Source organism: Otolemur garnettii, unplaced genomic scaffold (assembly GCF_000181295.1).
Source record: "Otolemur garnettii isolate 467f Iridium unplaced genomic scaffold, OtoGar3 scaffold00010, whole genome shotgun sequence".
Taxonomy (NCBI): domain Eukaryota; kingdom Metazoa; phylum Chordata; class Mammalia; order Primates; family Galagidae; genus Otolemur; species Otolemur garnettii.
Genome location: NW_003852405.1, coordinates 23,246,000 through 23,272,738, shown reverse-complemented (window position 1 = coordinate 23,272,738; position 26,739 = coordinate 23,246,000). Strand labels below are relative to the sequence as shown.

Sequence of the window (26,739 nt, the reverse complement as noted above, 5' to 3'; positions counted from 1 at the left end):
TTTTTTTTTTTTTTTTTTTTTTTTGATGAATTAAGTATTCATCTTTCTTCACCTTCCTGAGTGTGAGAATCAGGAAGGAGAAACAGTGGCAGCTTCTTGCTTTTGGCATTGTTCCGGTCATGACCTCGAAGGTGGTAACTTCACTAATGTAAAGGTCATTCCAGAACTGTGGCATCCCACCCTCCAGTACTATTCTGTGGCCTAGTAGGAACTGGGCCATACTGCAGGCAGTCAGGGGTGGGCTGGCGAGAAAAGTTTTGCCTGTATTTACAGCTGCTCCCCATTGCTCTGGTCACCACCTGAGCTCTGTCCGCCCCTGTCGGATCAAGGGTGGAATTAGATTCTCATAGGAGCCTGAACCCTGTTGGAAACTGCACCCATGAGGGATCTGGGCTGTGTGCTCCTTATGAGAATCTAATGCCTGATGATTGGGTAAATGTAATGCCCTTGAATCATCCCCACGCCACCTGCCTTACCCTACCCTGATCCATGAAAAAATCATCTTCTGTGAAACCTGTCCCTGGTACCGAAAAGATTGGGGACCGTTGTTCTAGAAGATCACGCCTGTAACCTGCTCCTTCAGTCTTTCTGATACACTTCATTTCCTTTATTAAATTCCTTCCTGCTTAAACCTGAACTGATTTAGTATTTGGTACAGAAAGTGAGAATAGGCAAAAAACAAAAAAAAACCTTTTAAAAATGAGAATCTCAGACTGGCTATTGCAAAAGAATAGTAATATTTCACTAACTTATGCTGGTAGAAACTTAGAGGAAAGGCCGGGCACCGCGGCTCATGCCTGTAATCCTAGCACTCTGTGAAGTTGAGGCAAGAGGAACGCTTGAGCTCAGAAGACCAGCCTGAGCAAGAACAAGACCCTATTTCTACTAAAAATAGAAAACTTAGCCAGGCATTGTAATGAGTGCCCGTGGCCCCCAGCTATTCGGGAGTCTGAGGCACGAGGATAACTTGAACCCAGGAATTTGAGGTTACTGTAAGCTAGACTGACTCTTACGGACAAGTGAAGAAAGAATGTGTCGTGCTGCCAGAGCTTAGTCATTTTTATGTTTTGCTTGCAGACAGGTGAAAAAGAGTGTATCACCCTACCAGATCTTATTGATTTCCCTTCATTTCCTTGTCAGCCTGTTTCTCCAGGAAAAGCTGATATCTGTTTATTACAGATGGAAAGTAAGTATGGTGATCCCAGTACAGATTGTTCTGTGAGGTAAAGCTAAGTAATATTCATGGGGAGTTATTGTTTAATTGGCATAAAGTTTCAGTTTTGGAAGATAGAAAGGTTCTGGAGATGGATGGTAGTGATGGTTGAAAATACTTAATGTACTTAATGCCAGTGAACTGTACACTTAAAAATGGTAAAAATGGTGAATTTCGTTATATATATTTTACCACAATAAAGTTAAATTATATGGATTTTATGTTGATTACTACATATGTTTAGTCACTAATATTATTTCTTTTAAAAAAATATACTTTCTGAATGTAGTAGCTCATCCCTATAATCCTAGCAGTTTGGGAGGCCAAGGTGGGAGGATCGCTTGAGGCCAGGACTTTGTGCCTGAGCAGTATAGTGAGACTTCATCTCTACAGAAAAATAGAAAAGTTAACCAGGCATGGTGGCACACTCCTGCAGTCCCAGCTACACAGGAGGGTGAAGCATGAGGATCGCTTGAGCCCAAGAGTTTGAACTTACAGTGAGCCACAATGATGCCACTGTACTCTCCAGGCAGGCAACAAAGCAAGGCCCTGTCTCAAAAAAACAACAAAAGTATGTACACACACACTCTCTGTCTCTCTCTCTCTCTAAAATAGACACTTGCCATGTAAGATTTAAGTATAATTTTGGATCAAAGAAATCTGCCAAGAGAATTAAACTCAAAAATATAAGCATAAGTACTTGAGCTTTATCTAGTTTCTAGATATATTTGGAAATGCAGAAAAGGCACACTGTCTTATAAATCCCCTTAGAATTTCACTCTTGGAAACTCAAGTGACCCCTCTGCATTCCCTGTAGCAGCAAATGCTATATTGCAGTGAGAAAGACAGTTTGGGGTAAAATTTGTTCTTGCTATTTTAGACACTTTTAAGTTTTACACTCCCTATTTTCGGTTACAAACCATCTTTGAGCTTTTAGACATTGACGAATGTGGATTACAATCTCTTCAGGAGAGAAGATTATCCAACAAATGAAACAGGTAAAGGAAGAAAGAAGGTATCTGGAAAGAATTAGAGAAGAACTCCTTAAAAAAGTCAAAAAACTGTTTGAACAAAACAAATCAAGGCAATGTCAAGGTAAATTGTATTATATCCCTTTTATCACTATAAAAAAAAAGGTTTACAGAGTTGATGTTTTTGGAATAAATAATAAAGTTATAATTAATAGTTGCTGTTTTACTCTTATAGTTTAAGTGGTTCATGATTGAAGAGAGTTCAGTCTAGAAAACGTGAAATCATTTTTCAACTGTGTTTTATACAATAAATGCTTCACATGGGTTTTTTAAATTAAAACTCAAATATTTTTATAGCTGAAATTCATTTATCTATTCATTCTTCCATTCACTTATTAAATAAATATTTGTTAAATGTCCATTGAATCTAGCCACTGTTCTCGGGCCTATAAGCAGACACAGTCTTGCCCTTTCCCTCCCAGATCTTACATTTCAGTGGGGAAATGATAAGGTTAAGCGTGAATGATACATCCTGATGAATGCTGTACTGAAGGAATTGCAGAATTCTGTGGCTAGAAATACAAAGGAAGAACACTTAAATTACTTGGAAGAGATCAAGAGAGGCTACCCGTTCTGAGGTTTATCTTACAGGGGTACAAGTGAATCTTTCTAAGAGTAGAATGTGAACGTTTTAAAACAGTAACTGAGAAAATGACATGAAGGCTCTGTTGACCAGTTTGATCGAAGTATTTCAGATTGCAAGTGAAAACCCCACACTGTACCCCAGAAGTGCATTAATGTACATAGTTACCATTCAATAAAAAAACAAAAAAGAGAGGCTACCTGGAGAAGGGTTGGCTATGCCAGGATCTGGAGTGTGCCTTTTCTTGGCTCGAGGGCTCAAGGTCCTTCCAGGATGCCTTTTCCTCTACTTCTCTTCCTACCTTCTATTCCCACCTTCTTCCCAGTTCATGGGATTATTTCTATGAATCATTCACGATGAGGTTAGGTGTCACTTACTCTGGAAGGCCCTTGGACTCTCCTCTGTACCTCACTTTTTGGTATGTGTATCCGTCTGCCTTGCTTAAGTGAATGAATGAGGATAGTGAAGAAAAGTAAGTCGTTTTCTTGCAGTAGAATTAGAGACAGTGTTGTTAGGTCTGGTGGAAATGGAAAGATAAGCCAGGGTGAAGAAAGTGAATGACTTGAGAAGCCTGGGATCTGGGTTATGTTTGAGGACTGTAAGGATGAAAGGTATATCTGTAATGAACTGGTTTTAGGATTGTCAACTCACAGCAAAATTGTTGTTTCAGTACTAGAACTGACTGACGGTTATAGGCAATGTCAGGACATATTCTGAAGATTCTGCCTCAGGAGGTTAGTGATACCCTGGAAGTGGTGCCAGTAACTCTTCCTTGTTGTAGTGTTAAGAGAGTAATTTTGTAAAGAGAGTAAACAAATTTGAACAATGGATTAGAAATCGCAGGATCTAGATTCTAACCAAATGTATCTTTTACTTAGGCAAGTTATTTCTCCTTACACCTTCCTCTTTCTGTTTATAAAATGGGACTGCTCGATCACTCTGTATTTCAACAGGAGTATTTCAAGATAAAAAATATCAGCCTTTGAGTAGTTATTGAGCCTACTATGTCCCGGGCCTTGCTTATTTATTGATTTTGTTCTCCTATGTGACAGGTGGGATAGTCACCACTATACAAATGAGGATCAGGCCTTGTTTTAAATGCCTGGGGGTACAGCAGTGAGACTGGTAAATGTAGCCCCCTCCCTTAAGGAGCTTGCATGCTAATGGAAGGAGACAGACAATAAACAAATAAGTAAGACAGTATCTGCGACTGATCAGAGCTGAGAAATCAGTTAGTAAAAAATGATGGGGCAAGAGAAAGATGCTTTAGTTAAGATTATCAGGGAAATCATCTCTAAGGAGATGTCATTAAGATTTTACGAGTAAGGAGTTGGGTGTCTAAAGAGGGAGAAAGCAGTCATAAAAGAAAAACAGACACGGCGCCCGTACTCAGTGGTTAGGACACCAGCCACATACACCGAGGCAGGCAGGTTCGAACTAGCATGGGCCTGCTTAACAACAATGACAACTGCAGCAAAAAAATAGCCGGGCATTGTGGCCGGCGCCTATAGTCCAGCTACTTGGGAGGCTGAGGCAAGAAAACAGCTTGAGCCTAAGAGTTTGAGGTTGCTGTGAGCTGTGATGCCACAGCACTCTACCGAGGATAACATAGTAAAACTCTGTCTCAAAAATAAATAAATAAATAAATAAATAAAATAAGAAAAGAAAAAAACACTAAATATCAAGTTGTGCACTAAAAAAAGAACATTAAATATTAAAGAACACTAAATATCATTAGATGAAGATGACCTTGTGGTATTAAGGGTCTGACATAGGCCAGTGTTGCTGGAGCATGATAAATAAGGAAGAATATAGAAGGAGATAAAGCCTCAAAGGTCAGCAAGAAGCAGAAAGGCCAAGTCAAGGAGCCTGGATTTTATTCTAAGTAAAGTGGAAAGCTATGGGAAATTTGCATGATTTTAAAAATACAGTGGAACCTCCATATTTACCTAATATAGGGAAGTGAGCCTTACCCAATATAGGGGAGGGACTTTCCTTACCCAATACAGGGAAGTGATCAACTATGGAAGTTCTTAAGCTGACCTAATTTTCATACCCCAGGCATGGGTATCAGTACAGTAGGCTGAGTTCCTTATGTTGCCCACTTCTGCAGGTTGAGCAGTTTGTTACTGTCCTTGGGGTGGTCAACTTATAGAGGTCTTACTGTTATTTGAGAAAGATCATGACCACTATATGGAATAGCTTGTAGAGGGGCAAGAATGCAAGCAGAGAGACGAATTAGAATGATAACGCAGCTTTCTTGAAAAGTATTGCTGGAACTCTTTTGGCAGTGGTTCCCATGGAGGTTGCTGAAGGATTGGGTAACAGGGCATGAGGGAAATAAATAGCTAAAATCTTGTAGTTCTATCTAGCTACATAATTTTAATCAAATCACCTTATAATGCAGAATCCTTAAATTTAGAGTTTCCATTTCTATGATAAAGTAAAAGAAATGAACATAAGCACATTCTGGTACACTAGCATGTAATTTGTATTCCTGTTAAGTTTGTATTTAGAATTTCATTGGTGTCGATGTGATTTCCTAAACTGGTAGTGTCGAATTTCCAGATTTCTCAATTACAGGGGTCTCAGGTTTGAGGAACTCCATCCAGTAGAATTTGGGGGAAGTATTTAGCATAATTTTGGTAAATCATAAATAAGAACAGTTTATTTCACAAAACATAAGTCAATACGAGGGCTGTAAAAATAAGAAAAAAATCATGTCTTTTACTTTCACAGTTTTAGTTATATAAGTAACTATTTCAAATAAGATTATGGGAAATCAATCCATGGATTAAAGTAATCAAAATGAATATACATACATATATATTTATAGACAATATTTTTAAAGTAAAGATAGTTCATAACCAATTACATGTTTAAAGGAGAGCGTGGTTGGGGTTGCTGTAATTATTACTGTTTTACTATCTCCAGGCGCGGTCTTTCATTACCTAACACACATCTCTCCCCTAGTTCTTTTGTTCTCAGCATATCAGGGAAGAAGCAGAGGAAAGAAGAAAACAATTTAAATTGACATTAACTCTGTGGTCCTTTCCAACTTTAATCATTTTCAAACTATAGATTTGCTTTTCTTTATAGCCTTTGATGGTTGGAAGAAAAAATACTTTCAAACAAAGAAAGTCACAGCATCATTGGAGGAGGTTTTGACGAAACTTCGAGAAGATTTAGAACTCTACTATAAAAAATTGCTCATGCAACTTGAAGCCAGGGAGATCAAGATGAGACCCAAGAACTTGGCAAACATCACAGACTCTAAGGTGCTACTAAATGTGTCTCCCTTCTGGGGAGAAAAGTTCTGTCCCAAATACTTGCTTTATCATTGCCATGGTTACTATAGTTAGGATGCTTCCGGCTAACTTTGAGTTAAAGTTACTTTAACAGTAGGAAAATTCATGAGGTCATGTAGTGAGAGGACTGCTGAGATGCAGTCAGCAGTTTGTTGATGCCTTCAGGGGTCTGGGTGCTTCGTACATTTCCTATTACTTTTGGTGGTGACTTCATTGTAAGACTGAAGATTGTGAGATCGTGAGACTGCTTTTTCTAATGGTAGCAATGCAGTTGCCAATAGCAAGTCAAGCTGCATAGCTCCAAAATGAAGCAAACCTCTCCCTGAATTATGGAATATATGTGCACATAAATTTTTCCCATTAGTCTACTGAAGGGTCAACCGGCCTATCCCTGTATCAAAAATAATTGTCAAGAAATGTGATGTGCTGACTAATAGACTAATTAGCATCTACCTCTATTTCTGGGGTAGGGTCACCGTTCCTGATGCTACGACTACCTGACAAAGTTGGGCAGGACACTTACAGTGTCCACTATAGTCCTTTTACGTGGTGGGGGGTTATAACGCCCATGGACTTTAAAGGTGTTCATATTTTATAGAAATTATGAAATTTTGATCAATTCACTTTTTTTGAGATAGTCTTGAGATCAGAGACCTGGCATTTATTTTATTATTGAGAAATTCCACCATATATTTAACAGCAAAGAAAAAAAAACTTCCAAGGCTTGCTACACACTAGGAAATGAAAAAAAAATTCCAGAGGCCACTTAGAATTTGATTTTTATTGGAGTAATCCTACTCATTCAAAAACAAATTTAAAACATTAATTATGATTAAGGACTTAACTTTAGACAAGATGAAAAGTTTACTATTTTAGATAACTTTCATGAATTCAATAGGCTCAAATAGTGGTTTTCCATAGTAGTTGATAACTTTTTTTGGCAAAGCCGATACTTTATCTTGTTCTTTTTCAAGTTGAATATGAGAATTATTTTTTTCATGAAGGCAGTTTAAAATTCTTAACTTCTTTGGTAAGGACTACCATACCTCAGACATTTTTCTGGATAAAAGTAAACAAGTGTCTTCTTATTTTAAATAAGTTTTCTTGTATTAAATAGATTTCCTTATATAAAATGTAGTATTTCATTATCAACTATTTTTAAATAATTCTAATCTGACTCAGCTAATAAAGCACTATGCCAATTTCTAAAGGATTACTAATGCCTTAAAGCTAAGGTATTCCTTTCATAGTAATAGTTGTTGGTTCTTATGATGCTAATTTAATGGTAGCTTTTATACATATCTCCTTTTTATAAAAGTAAATAAAAAATGTAGTAAAGAGAAAATGGTCCCTAAAATGCAAGAAACCAACAGAATGCAAAAGGAATAGTAATTTACTTTAAAGCAATAAGTTTATTTTATGGTAATAGGTTATTTTCATGATTTCCTCTTTTGGTGTGATCGTGTCACAGTTTACCAGATAGTCAAAAATAAACATGTATAGATGTTATGCTAAATAAAAGTCTTCGTATATTTCACACAGAATTATTTAATAATCCAGATCACTGAGGTCCAGCATGCAATTGACCAACTTAAGAGAAAACTGGATACCGACAAAATGAAACTCATAATAGAAGTTAAGGTAATTTTCATTTCTCCTAGCCAGACTATGACATTTATCTTGAAATAAAACATTTTGGTGTTTTAACTTTGTGTGTCCACAGGGTAGTCAGGATCAACTGTCTTAAAATTGTTACCTTAACAATAAAGAACAGGAGTGAAAAAAATGAAAGAAGAGAAACTAAATCCTGTGAAAAGATGCATGTTATAACAAGGCTGAACTAAAATTTCACTAAGAAAAATTAAAGGAAAAGGACTCTGTGAGTCAGGGTAGTCTCAAAATGATATTTTAAAGGAAGTAGTTTGCCTGTATTAGAAGTTATTCATAAATAAACCTGACAAAACATTGAGCTGTCCTCTGAACTCCTATTTAAATTATTTCCTCTATTTTGGGGTAATTATTTCATTCTCTCTGGCTATTTTCATATATATGTATTCCATTGGTTTTTAAATTATGAATCTTGAGTCTTCTTACTCTACATTTCCATCCAGGCAAAGGCTTAGTTAACTTTGTTACCCCCATGGGATCTTTTGTGTAATAGATGTTTCTAGAGGTTTCCAGGCATACTGTATTTATATGATAAGAATTCTGAACATCAGCTTGGCAACTATAGCTCAGCTGCTAGGGCACCAGCCAAATACACCAGAGCTGGTAGGTTCGAATCCAGCCCAGGATGGCCAAACAACAACAACAATAACCAAAAAATAAAAAATAGTTGGGCATTATGGTGAGTGCCTGTAGTCCCAGCTACATAGGAGGCTGAGGCAAAAGAATCGCTTAAGCCCAAGAGTTTGAGGTTGCTGTGAGCTGTGATGCTACAGCACTCTACTGAGGGCATCATAGTAAGACTCTGTCTCAAAAAAAAAAAAAAAAAGAATTGTGAACAATTAGTCACATCGTAGGAATTATCATGGAAGTACAGATGTCTTCAAAAGCTCTTTTGTTGGACAGAGGAGGATTATACATTTTCAAGAACGTATCTACACAGGACAGGAGAAAAAATAAGAATGATAATTGTATGAATGCTCTCAATCTCTTTAATCAGAAACAGCCTAATGACACACAATGACCCCTTTCTAGAATTAGACTGTCCAGCTGAACTTTCTGTGGTAATGGGAACGTTATGTACCTGCACCTTCTGAAATGTTAGCCACAATACGGATATTGAGAACTTGAAATGTAGCTTGTATGACTAGGAACTGAATTTTAAAGTATATTTAATTTTAGTTAATGTAAGAGCTACATATGGCAACTGGCTACTGTACTGGCCAGTGCAGTTCAAGATTCTTTTCACTAGCCCTATTCTTAAGGATAAACCCTGGGTCGGCACTAAAAAGCTTAACACTGAAAATACAGAAGGGGAAAAAAACACAGGATAATTTTTGTTTGTTTCAGATGGGATCTCATTCTGTCGCCCAGGCTGCAGTACAGTGGCAGCATAGCTTACTGTAACTTCAAACTTTAGGCTCAAGTGATACCCCCAGGAAGCTAGGACTATAGACACGTGCCATCGCTCCTGCCTAATTTTTAAATTTTTTTGTAGAGATGGGATCTCACTATGATGCTCAGTCTGGTCTTAAACTCCTAGACTCAAGAGATCTTCCTGCCTCAGCCTTCCAAAGTGCTGGGATTGCAGGTATAAGCCACTGTGCCCAGCCAGTTAAACATTCTTACACAGTATGTGCTTGAAAGATACAATAATTTGTTCAATTAAGGAAAATTGTTTGGACGTGTATTTGATATATGGAGAGGAAGCCAGTATGGAAACTTGTACACTTAACAAAAAATGAGTGGGTAGAAATGAGTAATGAAAATACTCCCAGAGCCTTTAATTATGATTCCATCATGTTCTTTTCTTCTGAAAAGCACGCACATTAGATTCTACTATCTTGGTATATTTTAACCTTATAAATATGACTTATGGTTTGAACCCAAATTACAATTTTTAGTACAAAAATAGTAGAGATACGTAAAATGGGAAAAAAGAGAACAAAGTTTTAACTTACAGATTGGGGGGGGGAATCCTGTATTTAACCATAGTGACTGATTGGCACATGAAGACATCATATTAATAAGAAGTATTTATTTATTCCAGAATGATCTTCCCACAATAACTCTACCTATAAGATTCAAAACTGAGGCTCGGCGCCTATAGCTCAACCGGCTAAGGCGCCAGCCACGTACACCTAAGGTGGCGGGTTCGAATCCCCAGCCCGGACCCGCCAAACAACAATGATGGCTGCAACCAAAAAATAGCCGGGCGTTGTGGCGGGCGCCTGTGGTCCCAGCTACTTGGGAGGCGGAGGCAGGAGACTCGCTTGAGCCCAGGAGTTGGAGGTTGCTGTGAGCATGATGCCATGGCACTCTACCCAGGGGGACAGCTTGAGGCTCTGTCTCAAAAAAAAAAAAAAGATTCAAAACTGAGGGGTAGAAAACCTACCCTAAGTCAGTTGCAATCATATTTATTCCAGATAATAGAGCATATTAGTGCTTCTCAAAGTTTAACATGATATCATCTGGGGATCCTGTTTAAAAAATGCAGCAACTGTGAAAGACTTTCAGCCAGTTTTAAATGAAATATTTAATACCCCTGCAGGCCTTTGTCTACGTCTCTCAGACACCTCTGCTCCTTCATGGGAGGGACCCATTTCCAACTCTCTTTAGCAATACTCTGAACTATCTCTTTATTCTTTCTTAATAAAATCTGTTATCCTGAAAGGAAAAAAAAATGCAGGAACTGACTCTGTAGGTCTGGATGAAGCCTGAGAGTCTTGGTTCCAAGCTGCTCCTGGGGGCTGCTCATGCTGCGGGTCCAGACGACTGGCCAGGCCTCTGCTCTCAGGTGGTTTGAGTTTCAATCCCCACTATACCGCTTGCTACTTAGACGCGTCCATACCTTGAGCAAGCAATTTAGTTTCTAGGGCAGTGATTTTCAACTGATGTGCCGCGAGTGGATCTTAGATGTGCCTCGAAAATTTTTAAAGATCACTAAGTTATTTTCGAAAGAAGTTCAAAGCGCAGTAAGTATATTCTTTCACTCCTTTTTTTTTTTAATCGACGTAACTTCAGTGTGCCGTAGAAGTCAGGCGTGTTGACTTGTTGCCAAGTATGTTCAAGTGTGCCATGAGATAAAAAAGGTTGAAAAACCACTGTTCTAGAGGGTCTCAGCTTCCTCATCTATAAAATGTGGATAAATACTATAATAGTATCTGCCTCAAAATTTTTTTGATAAAATCAAAGGGGCTAATACATTCAGAGGAGTGCTTGCCACAGACTAAACACTGTTATATTTCTTAAATATCTCTCCAGTTCTGAGGGCTAGGAATTAAGGGTTTTGGGGGTTTTTTGGGGGGGGTTGTTTTGTTTTTTTTTGTATTTTGGGTTTTTTTAAATACTATTCTCTTTACACATTAAGAACACATTGTGAAATTTAGGCAAAAAATAAAATTCTTTTTCATTCTAGTTTTAAGAATTCAATTGTATTGTTCCTATATATTAATAAAGGAAACGATCTCTTAGCATATCTAGAAGTAAATAAAGATTTATGATCTGCACGTTTACCGTGGCAATCTAGCCGTAAAGAAGTCACGGGAAGGCCAGGGAGAGAAGACAATTAAAGCAGTTACAAAAACCCTATTTATATGGCAGCTGTGTACTTTTAGAAGGGTAAGAAGAAGTTGATTTTTCAAAGATAATTCTTTTCATAGATGAGAAAACAAGCAGTTTCAGACTTACGAACACTGAAAGCTGAACTGGCACGGAAGAACATTAATCCATCTCTACCATCTCAATTAGGTATGTTAAGTTTTATTTGTTGAAAAGTTTATTTAGTTCAACAGATGCGTTTAACCATTATTCTCCTTGGTATGTTTTATATAAACCATAACATTTACCTTTCTTCACTTTTCATGTGGGTATTACAAAATGTTTGAGGAAATACTACATGTGATCTAACCCCAAATGGCAACTGGTCATTTTTTTTAAGGTTTTAAGGTTTTTAAGGTTTTAAGTCTATTACCTGTTGTTTTACAGTACTATATTTTGTAATTTTCATTTTTAATATCTTAAAATTTAAGAGCTAATATGATTAAAGCCTAATTATAAATAAAAATGTTTTAAATCAAGTTTTTTGATGTATAATTTACATAAAATACAAAAATGTTTTGATAAATACTAATATGTCTGCATGAGAATAGAAACATAATTTGTTTATTATATCTTACTTGAAATAAATCTGAAAGTATAAAAGAACTGAGATAATGAACTTGCATCCAGGCTATGGGCGAGGGTAGTACCTAAGAATTTAAATGTTTTTATACATGTGTTTTAGAATGTAAGGCAATAGAGACTCAACATATGCTATAGAAATGGTTGATTTTACTCTGTTATAAACAATTGTGTAAATAGGAAACGTAATATTGTTATAACAGATGGTTGAATCATTATTTCTTCCAATTTGGAGGGTGGAACATTTAGGGAAGGGCACAACTTATGTGATCCAGAGTTCAAGGATGCAGGATTTTTTTTAATTTTTTATTAAAGCATAACTATAAATTTATGGGATACAAGGTGATGATTCGATATACAATATGGAGTGCTTAAATCAAACTGATTAACATAACCATCACCTCACTTATTTTTGTGATAAGACTTTTGTAATTTATTCTTAGTTATTTTGAAGTGTACCCTGGCATTATGCACATTAGGCGAGATCCCACCTCAGGACCTTCCCCTCCCCTCTCCTTCTTCTTGCTAGACTGCATTTGTGTTTTATCATTCATATGAATGTGTGTTTATATATTGGTTTCATAACAGTACTCCATATTGAGTACACTGGATACTTTTTCCTATTCTTGAGATACTTTACTAAGGATATGTTCCAACTCCATGCATGTAAACATCAAAGATGTAAAGTCTCCATCTTTTTTAATGATTGAATAATAGTATTCCACGGTACACATATAACACAATTTGGTATTAACTTGTCAATCCATTCAATTTAAGACATGAAACTATAAAAATAGTAGAAGAGAGTGCAGGGAAAATGCTTGAAGATATTGGACTGGGTAAATATTTCGTAAGGAAGACTCCCCTGCCTGCGACCCCCAACCCCCCCTCCCCGCAAATGAAGCAACACTGAAAATAAATTACTGTCATTTGATCAAGCTTAACAGCTTCTGCACAGCTAAAAGCACTACAACTAAAGCAAACAGCCTTCTGAATGGGAGATTTTTGCATGTTAGGATTCTGACAAAGGATTCTGACAAAGGATTCTGATAACTGGAATCTACAGAGAAGTCAATCAATAATAAAAGAACAAGCAACCCCATTTCTTTGTGGGCAAGAGACTTGAACAGAAACTTCTCTGAAGACAGACGAATGGCCAACAAACAAAGAAATGCTCATCATCTTCCATCAGCAGTGAAATGCAACAGATGCATTTTTTGTTTGGGATTCACTGAGGGTACAAAGAATTTGGTTACACTGATTGCATTTGTTAAAGTTCCTCTTATCATTGTGTCTCACCCCCAAGAGCTGTGCCATGCCCTGTGACCCCCTACCCCCCACCTTCCTCCCCTCTCCCTGCTCTCAGTCCCCTATCCCCCACCTTGTATGAGCTTATCTACTGCCTTCGGTACTGGAATTGAATACATTGGATTCTTGTTGCTCCATTCTTATGATGCTTTACTAACTTAGACTGTGTTCCACCTCCATCCAGATTAATACAAAAGTTGTAAAATCTCTCTTTTTTAATGACCGAATAGTATTCTACGGTATACACACACCACAGCTTGTTAATACATTCCTGAGTTGGTGGGCATTTAGGCTGTTTCCACATTTTGGCAATTGGAAATTGAGCTGCAATCAACAGTTTAGTGCACATGTCCTTATGATAAAAGGTTTTTCTTCTGGGTAGATGCCTAGTAATGGGATTGCAGGATCAAATGGTAGGAGGATTCAGATTTTTAATCTGTCCATTTGCAGGAGGGCAGCACAATGTTGTTCTTTCTTTTAAATTAAATCATAGCTGTGTACAAACACAATGTTGTTCTTAATTGCCCCGTGAAAACAGAGATGTCATTACCTTTAGAAAAATTCTTTGCATAAAATTCCTCTAACTAGCTAAGAAGCTAATCAGTGTCTTTAGACCACTAATTTTCAACCAATGTGCCATGGCACACTGTTGCACCATGACAGCATCTTAGGTCTGCTGTGAAAATTTTTAAAGATCATTAAATTATTTTTGAAAGAAGTTCAAAGCACAATTTAAGTGTGCCTTGGAAGTTTAAAAACTTGGATTTTTTCCAAGTTTAATCCAAGGCTGAGAGATTAAAAAGGTTGAAAAACACTGCTTTAGATAATTAAAAGTATAATGCAGATGTAGAGAAAGAAAAATTTAACCAAGAAAATGAGCCAAGAAATTCTCCATGAATGAAGGACTATAAATAATTAAAATTGTAAATGACATTGGATAGGACCAAGTTCAACACCAAATTATTCCTAATGGAAAAAATTTAACAGGTAAATCTCAAGAAATAATTTAGTTGGGCAGTATTAGGTAACTCTAACTTATTAATTCAAAATACTAAAAGTCACCTTCTTGCATTTTTGTTGAGTATATTTAATCCCGTATTTTTTTTCCCACTCAGTGTCTGGAGATTTAGTTCAAGTACCTCAGAGATAGGAGTACTAGAAGGAGTCAGGAAACAGAAAGATCATTTGTATCAGACATTCAATTGCAGGCTTTACATTTAAGATTTACTGGGGGGAAAAAAGTATAGCATCTAGTGCTTGATCAAAGTCTAGGTTTTTAAATATCTATTCCAAGAAAACAATTTCTACTTCAAGTTGTATATATTTTTAAAATCAACATTGATTTGTAAGTGTATATTTTAGTAATATGAGGGAAAGTTTGGCATATTAAAATTCTGAAAGCAGTTTTTCCTAATTGTAATGTTGAAAATCTCATAGAGGATTAATAAAGTTGATGTGTTCCTTGCCTTTATGCTCCTGAATACTGAAGATGTAAATACGTATTTTTCAAAATCCAAGAATGAAAACATTTTTTTTTTTAGTATACACATAAGTATACAAAGATTTAAACTGCACACAAACTTTATGGCCACCCAGTATAATAACAACATGACAAAAATGTACGTATTTTTATTTATTCGAGAAACTAGATCTTTTTATACAGATCATTTTTCTAAATTTTAATAGTGTGACGTATGTTCATGTCTGCCACAGTTTTGGTTTTAAGGCATTCCACATTTCATCAGTTTGTTGTTTGGCTATAATGTCTCCAGAGTAGTCAAGATGATCTGCATTCCACACGCCAATGCCCCGTAGGCCGTAACTTTGGATATATGCCGCCTTTAAAGAAATGCTCCGAGGATTATCATACCACACTTGATGAAAATGGCCAGCAGCATCCTATACAAATAAATTAAAATGTAAAGTTAAAGTTTTCAGTACATAAGAGGTGGGACAAGTTTAAATCCAGTGATTCAAAAAGGATACAATGAAATAATACACATTTTAGGGCCTAATACTTTCCCACTCTATTAGTCCATGGTTTTCTATGTGATACAGACAGTCCCCAACTTACAGTGGTTCTACTTGTGATTTTTAGACGTTATTGGGTATTTAGTGCACTTTCCACATAACATATTTTTGACTTATAATGAGTTTGTCAAGACACAACTCAATTGTAAGTCAAGGAACATCTGTTATAGATAATACTTGTGGCACTTTTGACAGCAAAGATTACAAAAATGACCCTTCTATTATGTCTGTTCTACTTAAGGATCCTCTCATATCCTAAGATTCTTTCCTTGCCCTGGTCTAGTGATTATCAGCCAACATGTACATCCAAACCACTTGCAGGGCTTTTAGAAATACAGATGCCTAGGCCCACGTCACATGAAACCTACTGAATCAAAATTCTCCAGAGATGGTGCTAGGACGTATTTGTTTGTTTTATGTTTTAATGGCCCCTTAGGCCAGTGGTTCTCAGCCTGTGGGTTGAGACCCACAGGAACTGTATTAAAGGACTGTGGCATTAGGAGGTTGAGAACCACTGCCTTAGGCCATTTTGAAGTTAGGGAGATTCACTGGTCCTCTAAACTCGCTTATCTACTGTCTTGTATTTCCTATAGTACCTGGAAGTGTGCCTAGCTAAGAGCTCAACAGATGATTTTGTTTATGATGAATCAGCCGAATCAAAAGGTAATGGCAATGGAGGAGGAAAGAACCTTCTTTTTTAAAAAGGTCTCACAAAATAGCTCCAGGGTACGCCTCTATATGTAACTGGTTACCATATCCTTCAGCAAACTATATCCAAGAAACATTGTTCCCTTGCCTGCAGCTAACAGTGCCATAAAACAAGGTTCTATTCAACAATTAAACACTCTATGTACTGTCTCAAATCCTGTCTTTAAGAGGGACATATAGTGTTTTCTAAATATATTTGCCCTTAGCACATGTGTGAATATTTTGTGCACATGGGTGGTGTGAGTAATATCAGCAGTTCCCAGGACAGAGTATTCCTAAATACTCTTTAGGAAAGACAGAATTACAATGTAGCCCAGTTTCACTAATATAGATACATAATTTTGATTCTAAAGGTTAGAACGCTCTACACTAAACTTTTCTGTATGATTGATACGTAGGCATATATATGTATGTCAATCACAATTTGTTACATATAGTACATTTGCAGTCATTTTTTTATAAATGGTATCAGATCATTAGTCAGAAATATAAGCCCTTGCTGGAATTAACCTACATCATATTTTTTAGGATTTCTTTTAGAATAACATAAAACAAAGTAAATTCAAAGATTATTTGTACTTAGATTTTTGAGGTGTGAAAAAGATTTTATTATCCAAAGGGTAAATTAGAAAAAATAGAACTTTTCTTTCCCACTTTGGTATAGCAGTTCCTATTTTACACATTACGTAACAGCATTGCTAATCATTTCCTATATTTCTTCAGATTTCTTTTATGTAATTTTTTGTCTCTAATTTTTAATACTAATTATAATTTAATTATGAAATAAATTTGAAATGGTAAGCTTTTCCATTGTAAAGCTGATGATCATCTGTTCTCAGCCTCATTCATTCCTATTTTGTAAAAGTCTCATCAAAATCTTCAGGCTACTTTGAAATGGAGGCTGTCGGAGGTGGTAACCTATTTTGGCCACAAACCTTTCAGAAGCAATAGTTATCATACTTTCAATTATTAAGGAAATCCTGTTTGTGATATGCATGTTTTTACGTGTATTAGCAAAACTCAAACTACTCCCCAGGAACTGAAATTCCTGATTATACAGATTGAAAGATAAGTTTGTGCATATAAACAGCAGTCTGTATGTTATGCCCTATGAGTAAGAAAAATGATGGAAATACTTAGTAATATCTAATTATTAAACCATACAATTATGAAATTAATAGAATGAATATTCATAACTTATGAGAAGTCTTACTTTATAGTTAAAATAAGGAGCCTGCTGATCTTTGTCCCACTGGCTTCCAGAAATGGAACTAACCACTTGCTTCATGATCATTTTGTAGGGCACCTGATGTCCTGCAGCGTCGCTACACGGAGCCCCCCGGAAAGGCACTCTGGCAATAGTGCAAATACGATCCTAGGGATGCAAAAATGTCCATGTGACAGAGTGTCAGTCTGTGGGTGACGATACAGACTCAAATAATACACTAGTTGTTAAAAAATAATCAAAACTATTTGTTGGAAATAAAACATACGCTATAAATAGAGAGCCTGACTATAACTGTGTGATAATCAGAAGCTTTCAAGGGATTAAATACTTTAAAATAAACATTTTTTAATCTCAAACTGTGTTTCAGAAGTTCTACATAAAAGTTTACATGTTCCTAATGAAAAGAAAATAAGCTCTAAAAAATATAACAGAGAAGAAAAATTACATAACAAATGAGCTGTTCTTACCTCAGATAGATTCAGGCATGTATAATCATAACCGTACCAGGGAACACCCATTACAAGCTTCTTAGGGCTGATGCCCAGCCTGATGTAGTCATTATATCCTAGTCAAGCAGGGCAGAAAAAGCAGTATTTTTTTCTCTTCATATTATCTATTAATGTGTTCATACAAGCTATGCAACCACTCATAGTCTAAATTAGTTAAAACAGGAATATTTATGCAAAAAATCAGTAGTGTTTCTCTAATATAAAACTCATCCTTAATAACTATGTAGTGTAACTATGTAGAAAGTATCTTGCTTTCTAAATCACTTCTTTCCGAATAATTGAAAACAGTTAAGATCATAATGAAACAAAAAATTCACAAAATCTACTTCTAGGAAAAAAGACACATTTCAGGAAAGCTCAATGATAGTTCTATTAATTGCTAAGTCGTGATATATTTGATATTCTAGATTCTAAAGTTTCAAGAACTATAAATCTTAAAACTTTCTGGCAGTGATAGTCTCGAAATTTGTTATAGAAAGCACAAGCGTTTTAGAAATAATCTGTAAGTCTGAGTGACAGCTGGGGATAAGAAATGTCCATCATGCAGTTGTAGATAATCTGCAGTTGAAGGAAATAAAAAACGAACAAATTTGTGATACTATCTATCTTTCTCTTGCCCAATACTGCAAACCATGTTTTTCCGATAAGAGAGACCTCGTAGATTATCTAGAATGTTGGCTTAAATAAGCGTATTGCTTTTCAGAGCCTTTCATATAATTGTGCACCATTAACGGGGGGTACTCAAGGGGGACTATACATCATTTCCCAAACATAATTAATAATGAGCCTTTTATTGCTAGAACACAGTTGTCATTTCTTTCATGAAACTGATTAATTCTGAATTACATACTGTATAATTTTCACAGAAAGAAATTCAGTTATTTTTCTAATTTAAATAGTGTATATTTATAATCAAACTATTCTATCCAATTAGAATAGGCCGGGTTCTAAGATTTTAATCTCTGTATATACGTGAAAGAAAAAAAATGTTATTTATAAAGCAATTACCAAGTAAATTGATATCAACTATGCCATAAAATTTCAGTTGAGTCCAAAAAACAGCCAGCAATCTTTTATTCAATTGACTGATGTGATACAAATGAATTAAAACTTTGGACAGAATAATGCAAAGACCTCATCATATGAGTGGCCGGTCAGAAGTACTCAAATTCTGATAGGAATACAATTTTTAATATATCATGGGTACTAACAAATAAAGCCAATCCTACTAATCATGTAACATATGTACCCGCACCGTAACTATCTTTACTATTAAATTATTTAACATTTGTTATTTCAACAAAATTCCTGTCAAATTCTAGATAAGCAAATTTCTTCATGTGATTTCGCAACAATAATACTGGAATTGGAGTAGACTTCCGACTTGGGTCTAAAGTCTTGGGTCCCCTTTGCCAAAAGCTCTGGTGCTCTTGACTCCTTCTTTATTCCTTTCTGTCTAATACAATCCTATCTTACCACTGGGGGGGGAAGAATACTGAAATTGAAATTAGAATACTTAATAGTTGGGAAACAATGATAACTTTTATCTTATCTGTAATAGAGGATTAACTAGTATCAATATGCCTATCCCACAAGGTTGTTAGAAAACATCAAAACTTTAAACTAAAAAAAAAAAATTTTCTTAAAAACCTTTTGGGCAGCACCTGCAGCTCAAAGGAGTAGGGTGCTGGGCCCATATACTGGAGGTGGTGGATTCAAACCCAGCCCTGGCCAAAAACTGCAAAAAAAAAAAAAAAAAAAAATCCTTTAAAACTTTTTATAAACTTTAAAGCTCTCCAAATGAAGTGATTTCTTTTCGGTTTTTTTTTTTTTTTTTGAGACAGAGCCTCAAGCTGTCCCCCTGGGTAGAGTGCCATGGCATTATAGCTCACAGCAACCTCCAACTCCTGGGCTCAAGCGAGTCTCCTGCCTCCGCCTCCCAAATAGCTGGGACCACAGGCACCTGCCACAATGCCTGGCTATTTTTGGTTGCAGCCATCATTGTTGTTTGGCGGGCCAGGGCTGGATTCGAACCTGCCACGTTAGGTGTATGTGGCTGGCGCCTTAACTACTTGAGCCACAGGCGCCAAGCCCAAATGAAGTGATTTTTATATCAACCAAGCTTTGCAAATGAAGAAGGTATACAAATACAAATAGAAATACTAAAAGATATCAATGTTTGAAGTTCCTGAATTAATTTAGCTAATAAGTGATCATTTGGGGGTTCTTACCAGTTAATGTCTGATTATAGGGAGCATTGGCTGCTGCAATACATTCTAACCAGATCTGACTCTGTTCATCATAAGACATCACAAAGAGGAAGTCGCAAGCATCTGCAATTCCAGAGTAATTGTAGCACCTTCTGTCTATGTTCTTTGGAGACCATGCTACATCAAAGGTTACCTGGGAAGAGAAACAGTACTCTGTGTATAACATCATGAAATGTATATGTTTGTCATATTTTTCATTTATTTTCTTGCCTCATACTATCCACAAAAAAAGAACTGTTTACAGCATATGAATTAGAACAGTTCTAAGAAACATATTTTTTGCCTCCATTGGACTAATTCAGACTTATATTTGGACATATAATGACCAAGAACAGGGCATTATAGAGAAGACAGGTTTTAAATTCTTAAGTCTTCAGAAACTAGGCTCATGAAAGGAGTATAATAACAATAGGGTGTGGTGGTACCCTTGAGCACCCAGAGAGCAAAGGCAAATATAAAAGTTTCTAAAATGTTGTGCAGGCTCAATGTGTCACCTACTGGCGTAACCTGACTGGGTTGTGAGCTGATTGTGCAGGCTAAATGTGTGCAGGCTCAATGTGTCACCTATTGGTGTAACCTGACTAGGGTGTCTCCTTGATTCACAGTTAAGACTACATGGTAGGTTTGGCCCAATGTTACAGTTAGAAAATAGTTCTGTTTTATGGCCCACAGGTATAAATTAACCAACTCAAAATGGCAAGCAAATCACTTCAGTGATCTCAGATTATGGAAATACTCAAATAAAACTTGAGCAATAGCTTTCATTCTGAATGGTAAGGCAGCATTCAACAAAGATGAGTCTCTTTTATCTGTTTATATATAGCCTTAAGCAAATATTAATTAGCCTTATTTTACATGTGTACAAATGTTCTAAAACTTCATTGAACATTGTTTTTGTCCTTAATTAGGCACTCAATAAACACTTATTGATAGTTTTAAAAATTGAAAGGTTAATACGTTAGGCAGACTTTTTATACTTTGGCCAGTTAGAGCAAAACTTTTTTCAGGACATTATCTCTGTAATTCTCTGAGCATTTTCACCAAAGGGAACTCTGCTTTAAAATGCAAGTTTTCCTCAATAGCTCTCCAAGAAAATGGGTTATGAAGTGCAATTTTTACAGATTGGGCCCCATTCTATCTCTGCCTCCTACAAAATGGGAGTATTATAGAAAAAATTAATGATTCCATCTACACAGGTAAATTTAGAATCCATTTTGTAAGTCCTTACCTCTTTCCTGCACATTAAAAGTATTTTCACCTGGATTTCCTGTCATAATTAAGCTCATATTTTTGACAAGGCAGCATTAGTCTACTAGATAAGAAAATGAAAGACTCAGATTCTAGTCTTCGTCCTGTTGTGACTAGGTCTACGTCACTGCTAAGTCACTGAAATCATCTTGTTTTCCTACCTATAAAAATAAGGATGTAGAAAAGACTCTTGGAGGGCATTTGCTTCTTTTTAATTCAATGACCATGATTCTGTAAACTAATGTCATCATCTTATCCTTAAAACTCATTTCTCTCTCCAGATTCTCTATTTGAGTCATTTTTCCTGGTGACCAATTTAAGAAATCTTGGGTCATTTTCTGACTCTTCTTCCTTCACACCCCAAACCTAACCTCACCTTTTCCTGTGGGCAGCCTCTCACAGTTGTCCTGCCCCTTCCTTTCTAATAACTCATTCATTTAAAAAACACTTGTTGGCTCGGCACCTGTGGCTCAAGCGGCTAAGGTGCCAGCCACGTACACCTAAGGTGGTGGGTTCGAATCCCCAGCCCGGACCCGCCAAAACAACAATGACGGCTGCAACCAAAAAATAGCCGGGCGTCGTGGTGGGCGCCTGTGGTCCCAGCTACTTGGGAGGCGGAGGCAGGAGACTCGCTTGAGCCCAGGAGTTGGAGGTTGCTGTGAGCTATAATGCCATGGCACTCTACCCAGGGGGACAGCTTGAGGCTCTGTCTCAAAAAAAAAACAAAAAAACAAACAAAAAAAACACTTGTTGACCACTTGTTGACTGTTAGAGTTATACAATTATCCAAATCAGAACTGTAAGCCTCTATCTACCAGACTGTTGAGGGAGTCATTACTGGTCTGCCTTTCTCCTCTAGTTTCACATACTACCACGGAATAATCTCCCCAAACACTAGTCTACGTGTGTGACCCATCACATGCAGAATGAATGCATACTTCTCTGTCAGATGTTCTGGATCTTCCACAGTCTGGCCCACCTTCACAACTGTGCCTCTCATAAACCTGACTGGCTCAGATCATTGTACTCATCTCTCAAACATGGAACGAGCTAGTCCTACCGCAAGTCTTCCTCCCTGCCTTTTCACTACAGCTTAATCAGCACTGGCAAATAGGTTAGAACTGATGTATGGGATACAACCTATCAGTAACAACTATCCAGAGAATGAAGGAAAGGCTTCTGAGACCAAAATTTGTGAGGAAGAGAGGGGGATGATGTCCTGCATACCTGGTATTTACCATTCTTGATGTACACTGTACTCATCTGAGAAGCTGAATTCTGACAAACTTTCCCTACAGGCCTAAAGCCACAAAGATGCTGCTTGCACTTATTTTACCAGTGATTCTTAAATGCATGATGACCAACTGCATCACAACACTTTGTAAAAATATAGTTACTTATGTTCTGCCTGACTAATGACTTGGGTTATTATGCTCCTCAATATCTACGTTTGAGTGAGAAATGTGTTTCCTACAAAAAGAAAATCAACAATAGTTTCAGAAAAATTTTTAGGAATTATGTGCTGAAATTCTTTACCATTCTATTTCTATAAAACTAAGATTGTGTTGGTCATACCCTCATAAATGCATTTAATAAGAACAATATGGGGTTTCTAAAAAATAAATGAATTTTTACCTGTGATCCCTCAATTTCACGATGGAAACTGTCTGTGGTTTCTCTGACTAAAGCAGTTAATGCATCATATTCAGGTGCTGAACAATTCACTTCTTGCTCTATATCTATATTAATTCCATCCATATACTGTGATTTGGCCAAATCAATTTTCTGAGCTATCCAGGATGCTCTGAAAGTCGGATGAACGATATCCTGTAAGGATACATCCCCTGTGGAAGAAGTGGACATCTTTTGTACATATATGTTTTTCACAATGACATTTACTTACAAATCCATTCCAAAGAGATCAAAGTGTCTTTAAAACATTTCATTATTTTGGAAGACTACACCCATGACTGAAGTTTTCCAAATGAAGAAAAAATATACCAAAATAATAGAAAGGTTACTTACTGATCTCCAAAACAACCATCATGAATAATTAGTAAAATGATTCTCAAGTTAGAAGCAGAAATAGTTGCCTATGACTAAGTAAAAGTCATGCTAATTAGGCGGTCACATTTTGCTCAAATCCATGCAGTGGTTTATTTAATTTTTAGAAAGGTATCTGTATTTATGAAACAAATTATATACTATTTAATATCAACTTTAGGATCCTGAAAAAAGCAGATTAGCATAAAAAGAATTTTTCTGAAAGTCAGTACAATAGCAAGTAATAGATAAACCCGCCAATTTGGTGGACTTACAGATCTGGTGAAAAACATACCTTTAAGTACTACTCTGGCTCCTCTTGAATGAGCATAGCACATCAGTTCAGAGTCATATTTTCCAAAAGCTACCACAGTAGTAATCTGTGACCAATCATAAGATTTCCAATTTTTTTGTCCAGCATCAAACACAAAGACCTGCCAGAAAAGGATAAGCATTATTTAAAACAATGGCATGCTGACCATCCAAAATAGATTAAGCACCACTATATAGGTGCTTAGCACCTATATAGCACCACTATATCAGGTGCTATGCTACAAGACATAGGAGTCCTAATATAATTGGTGCCAGGCCTAGTTAGTCAAGTCTAATTGGCTTGTGGGGAAGGATGAGCCTGGAAGAAATAGTGCCAAATGCCAAAGCCTAGAGACAGAGAACATGGTAGTTGTATAACTAAATATGTAGCACAGCCAACATGTAGAATTTGGAGAGAGAACATAGTGAAGAACCAGAGAATGGTAGACAGGAGTTAAATCATGTAGGGCCTAGTAAACCCTGTTAGTACTCCATTAGCTATCCTGAGGGAAAGGGAGAAAATAAAAGCAATTTTTAAAGAAGGTATGCATTTTAGAAATATCCCTTTTGGTGAAGTAGAAAATGGATTAAAGAGGCCAAAACTGGAGGCAGTATAGGGAAGCTGAGGAAGGAATCCTCAGCTAAAACTGTTTCAGGGTAGGGCACAGTGGCTCACACCTGTAATCTGGGCACTCTGGGAGGCCAAGCGGGGGTGGGGGAGATCAGTTAAGGACAGGAGTCCAAGACCTGGCTAAGTAACATAGCAAGACCCCTGTCTCTAAAAAACAAAAATTAGCCAGGCGTGCCAGCTGAAGCAGGGGGATCATCTGAGTTTGAGGTTACAGTGAGCTGTATCACACATCATTGCACTCCAGCCTGAGTGACTGTGAGAGACCTTGTTCTTAAAAAAAAAAAAAAATATATATATATATATACACACACACACATACACACACCACGGAATTGGACAGACTCTACCTTCAGGAGCTAGTCTTAGCTTGCAGACCCAAAGTCACAATTTGCAAGACATTTCCTATAAGAAGCAATCAAAGAATTTCCTTATGAATCATCTGTGGGGTCAGTCCTAGATGCCTGAGGCCTTTTATCCCTCTCTAGGGATCTGGTTGACTTGTGAATCTTGTTGACTTGTGATGTTAGTAAAAACTCATCATTTGGAAGGAAGTATAGTGTGACTCATCTCCAGGCTGGACCTTCCTTTTTTTTTTTTTTTGTGGTTTTTGGCTGAGGCTGGGTTTGAACCCACCATCTTCAGCATATGGGGCTGGTGCCTTACTCCTTTGAGCCACAGGCACCTTGGACCTTCCCTTTTGAATAAGGAATTGGGTGGTCCCAAGATTTTTAATTTCCTTTATACCATGAACACACAAATGAGCACAATTTTGCTTCTTTGTATAACTGGTTTCCAAAGTGCCCGCAAATACTGGCTAACCCACTAGATATTGGGTTCCACCATCAATCTTCAGATTGTTTAGAACTATTTTAATTGGGAGTCTATTAAGCTGAAACAGTTCCAGCTTTGGCTTCCAGCTTAGGTAAACAATGTCAACAGTAGATCTAAATTTAAGCTTAACCTATCAGAAACTGCCGCCTAATCTCTATGGACTTTCCACCAGGTTACAAAACCTACCCTACAGTCAATCAAGTAAATGTTTTACTTTACCTCTGTGTTCAAACTATAAAAGCCCACTGCTCTTTCTGCTAAAGCGGGCATTTCTGGACCTATCCCTTCTCATTAGAGTGATGTCAATTCATAAATGGTTCTTTCCTTAAATAAACACCATTATTTTAATTTGTCTAAAGTTTTAACAAGATGTTACGTTTCCACACTAGGCAGTTTCGCCATAAACACTTTCACCACTTTTACTTCTTCTCCTAAGCCTTGGATATGGACTTTTTAATTGGCATTGAAATGCCCGTCTCAAAGTTAATGGAATAGATTAAGAACTAGGAATCATTCCTATTTCTACAAAAGACATGTTCTTTCGACTAAGCCTTTGGGCCTCCCTGATATATTCCAATTCCTGCTAGTCATCAAACTCTAAGCCCCCAATTAGTTTTAATATTGCTTCCGAAAGGTTGTTTGACTAAAGTTGCCAGAAGCCCTATATATTGCTAAGTGAGTATAATGGAAATTTACTGACAGATCTATTTTTACCACCCTTTTTGGGTGGTTTTGAGGTGCCATTCTGCCTTCTAATGGGCTGTTGGAGTGCTAAGATTCTTTCGAATTATTATAAATCGTCATTCTCCTGGAAACCAAAAAATCTAGGGAATGAAAGAGCTTTGCTTTGGGTCAGATCCGGGCTTGAATACTTTCCTGCCAAGGCAGGCGCTTCCAGTCTGTGAGCCCCAGGAGTTACTCAACTCTCTGAGCCCGAGCTTCCTCATCTACACAGAGGGAAAGCCTCCAACACGAAGGCCCTCAACCAGTGGCACTCACACCACCTCTCCCTCATTAGGGATGGGTTCTACTCTCGACTTCTCAGCGGGCTTGGCGACCCTGACCCGGGGGAGTAGGGGAGAGGCGCTGACCTCGAAGTCCCGGCGGTGGCGGATCGAGCGGCAGAGCTCGAGCTCCGGACACGGACAGTTGGCCCTGGCCGCGAGCGGCAGCACCAACAGCGCCAGCAGAGCGAGCCCGGGGGCACTAGACGGCTGACGGGCGAGGAAGCGCCGGCGTCTGAACCGCGGCACTGCCATGCCAGCCGCCGGGTAGCCAAACCGTGGGAGCTGAGTCTTCCCCCTAGGCCAGAGGGCTGCTGTGCGGCGGGGCGTGACGTGAGGAGGTGGGGCGTGGCGTAGCGACGCGAAGGGCGTGGTTACGTGAGAGCGTGTTTACGTAAGGGGCGTGGCTCGGGCGCGTGGCGATGTGGGGGCGTGGCGTGTTGTGGGCGTGGCTCGGCGAGGTGGACCGAGGTTGGGCGCGAGCGGGGCGAGGCTGGGAGCGGGCGGGCAGGCAGAAGGTGGACACTTTCACCCTCACGATCTCCCCCGAGCGGTGCTCCTCTCTTTGGCTCAGTGTACTGGTTAGTTATGTGCTTGGGAAGTCTCCAAAAATGGAGCAATAGAGCGTCTTTGG

General features: G+C 37.6%; 2 protein-coding genes across 2 annotated transcripts in view; one reads left to right on the top strand and one right to left on the bottom strand.

Moving 5' to 3' along the window:
* Positions 1-16,551, top strand: part of SPATA1 (spermatogenesis associated 1) — a 39,606-nt gene extending 23,055 nt beyond the window's left edge. The window contains exons 9-14 of the mRNA XM_003784195.3: positions 1,078-1,186; positions 2,183-2,308; positions 5,927-6,105; positions 7,678-7,776; positions 11,463-11,550; positions 15,915-16,551. Coding sequence (XP_003784243.3) covers positions 1,078-1,186; positions 2,183-2,308; positions 5,927-6,105; positions 7,678-7,776; positions 11,463-11,550; positions 15,915-15,937 — 624 coding nt within the window. The 3' untranslated portion in view covers positions 15,938-16,551. The remainder of the gene's footprint in view (positions 1-1,077; positions 1,187-2,182; positions 2,309-5,926; positions 6,106-7,677; positions 7,777-11,462; positions 11,551-15,914) is intronic.
* CTBS (chitobiase) lies at positions 14,904-26,412 on the bottom strand. The gene is made up of 7 exons (XM_003784194.3): positions 26,193-26,412; positions 23,623-23,761; positions 22,920-23,128; positions 19,998-20,169; positions 17,725-17,822; positions 17,243-17,404; positions 14,904-15,189 (listed from the first exon to the last, which is right to left on the bottom strand). Exons 1-7 carry the CDS (start codon positions 26,358-26,360, stop codon positions 14,989-14,991), a joined length of 1,149 nt encoding a protein of 382 aa, XP_003784242.1. The 5' UTR covers positions 26,361-26,412; the 3' UTR covers positions 14,904-14,988.
* Positions 26,413-26,739: the final 327 nt, after the last annotated feature.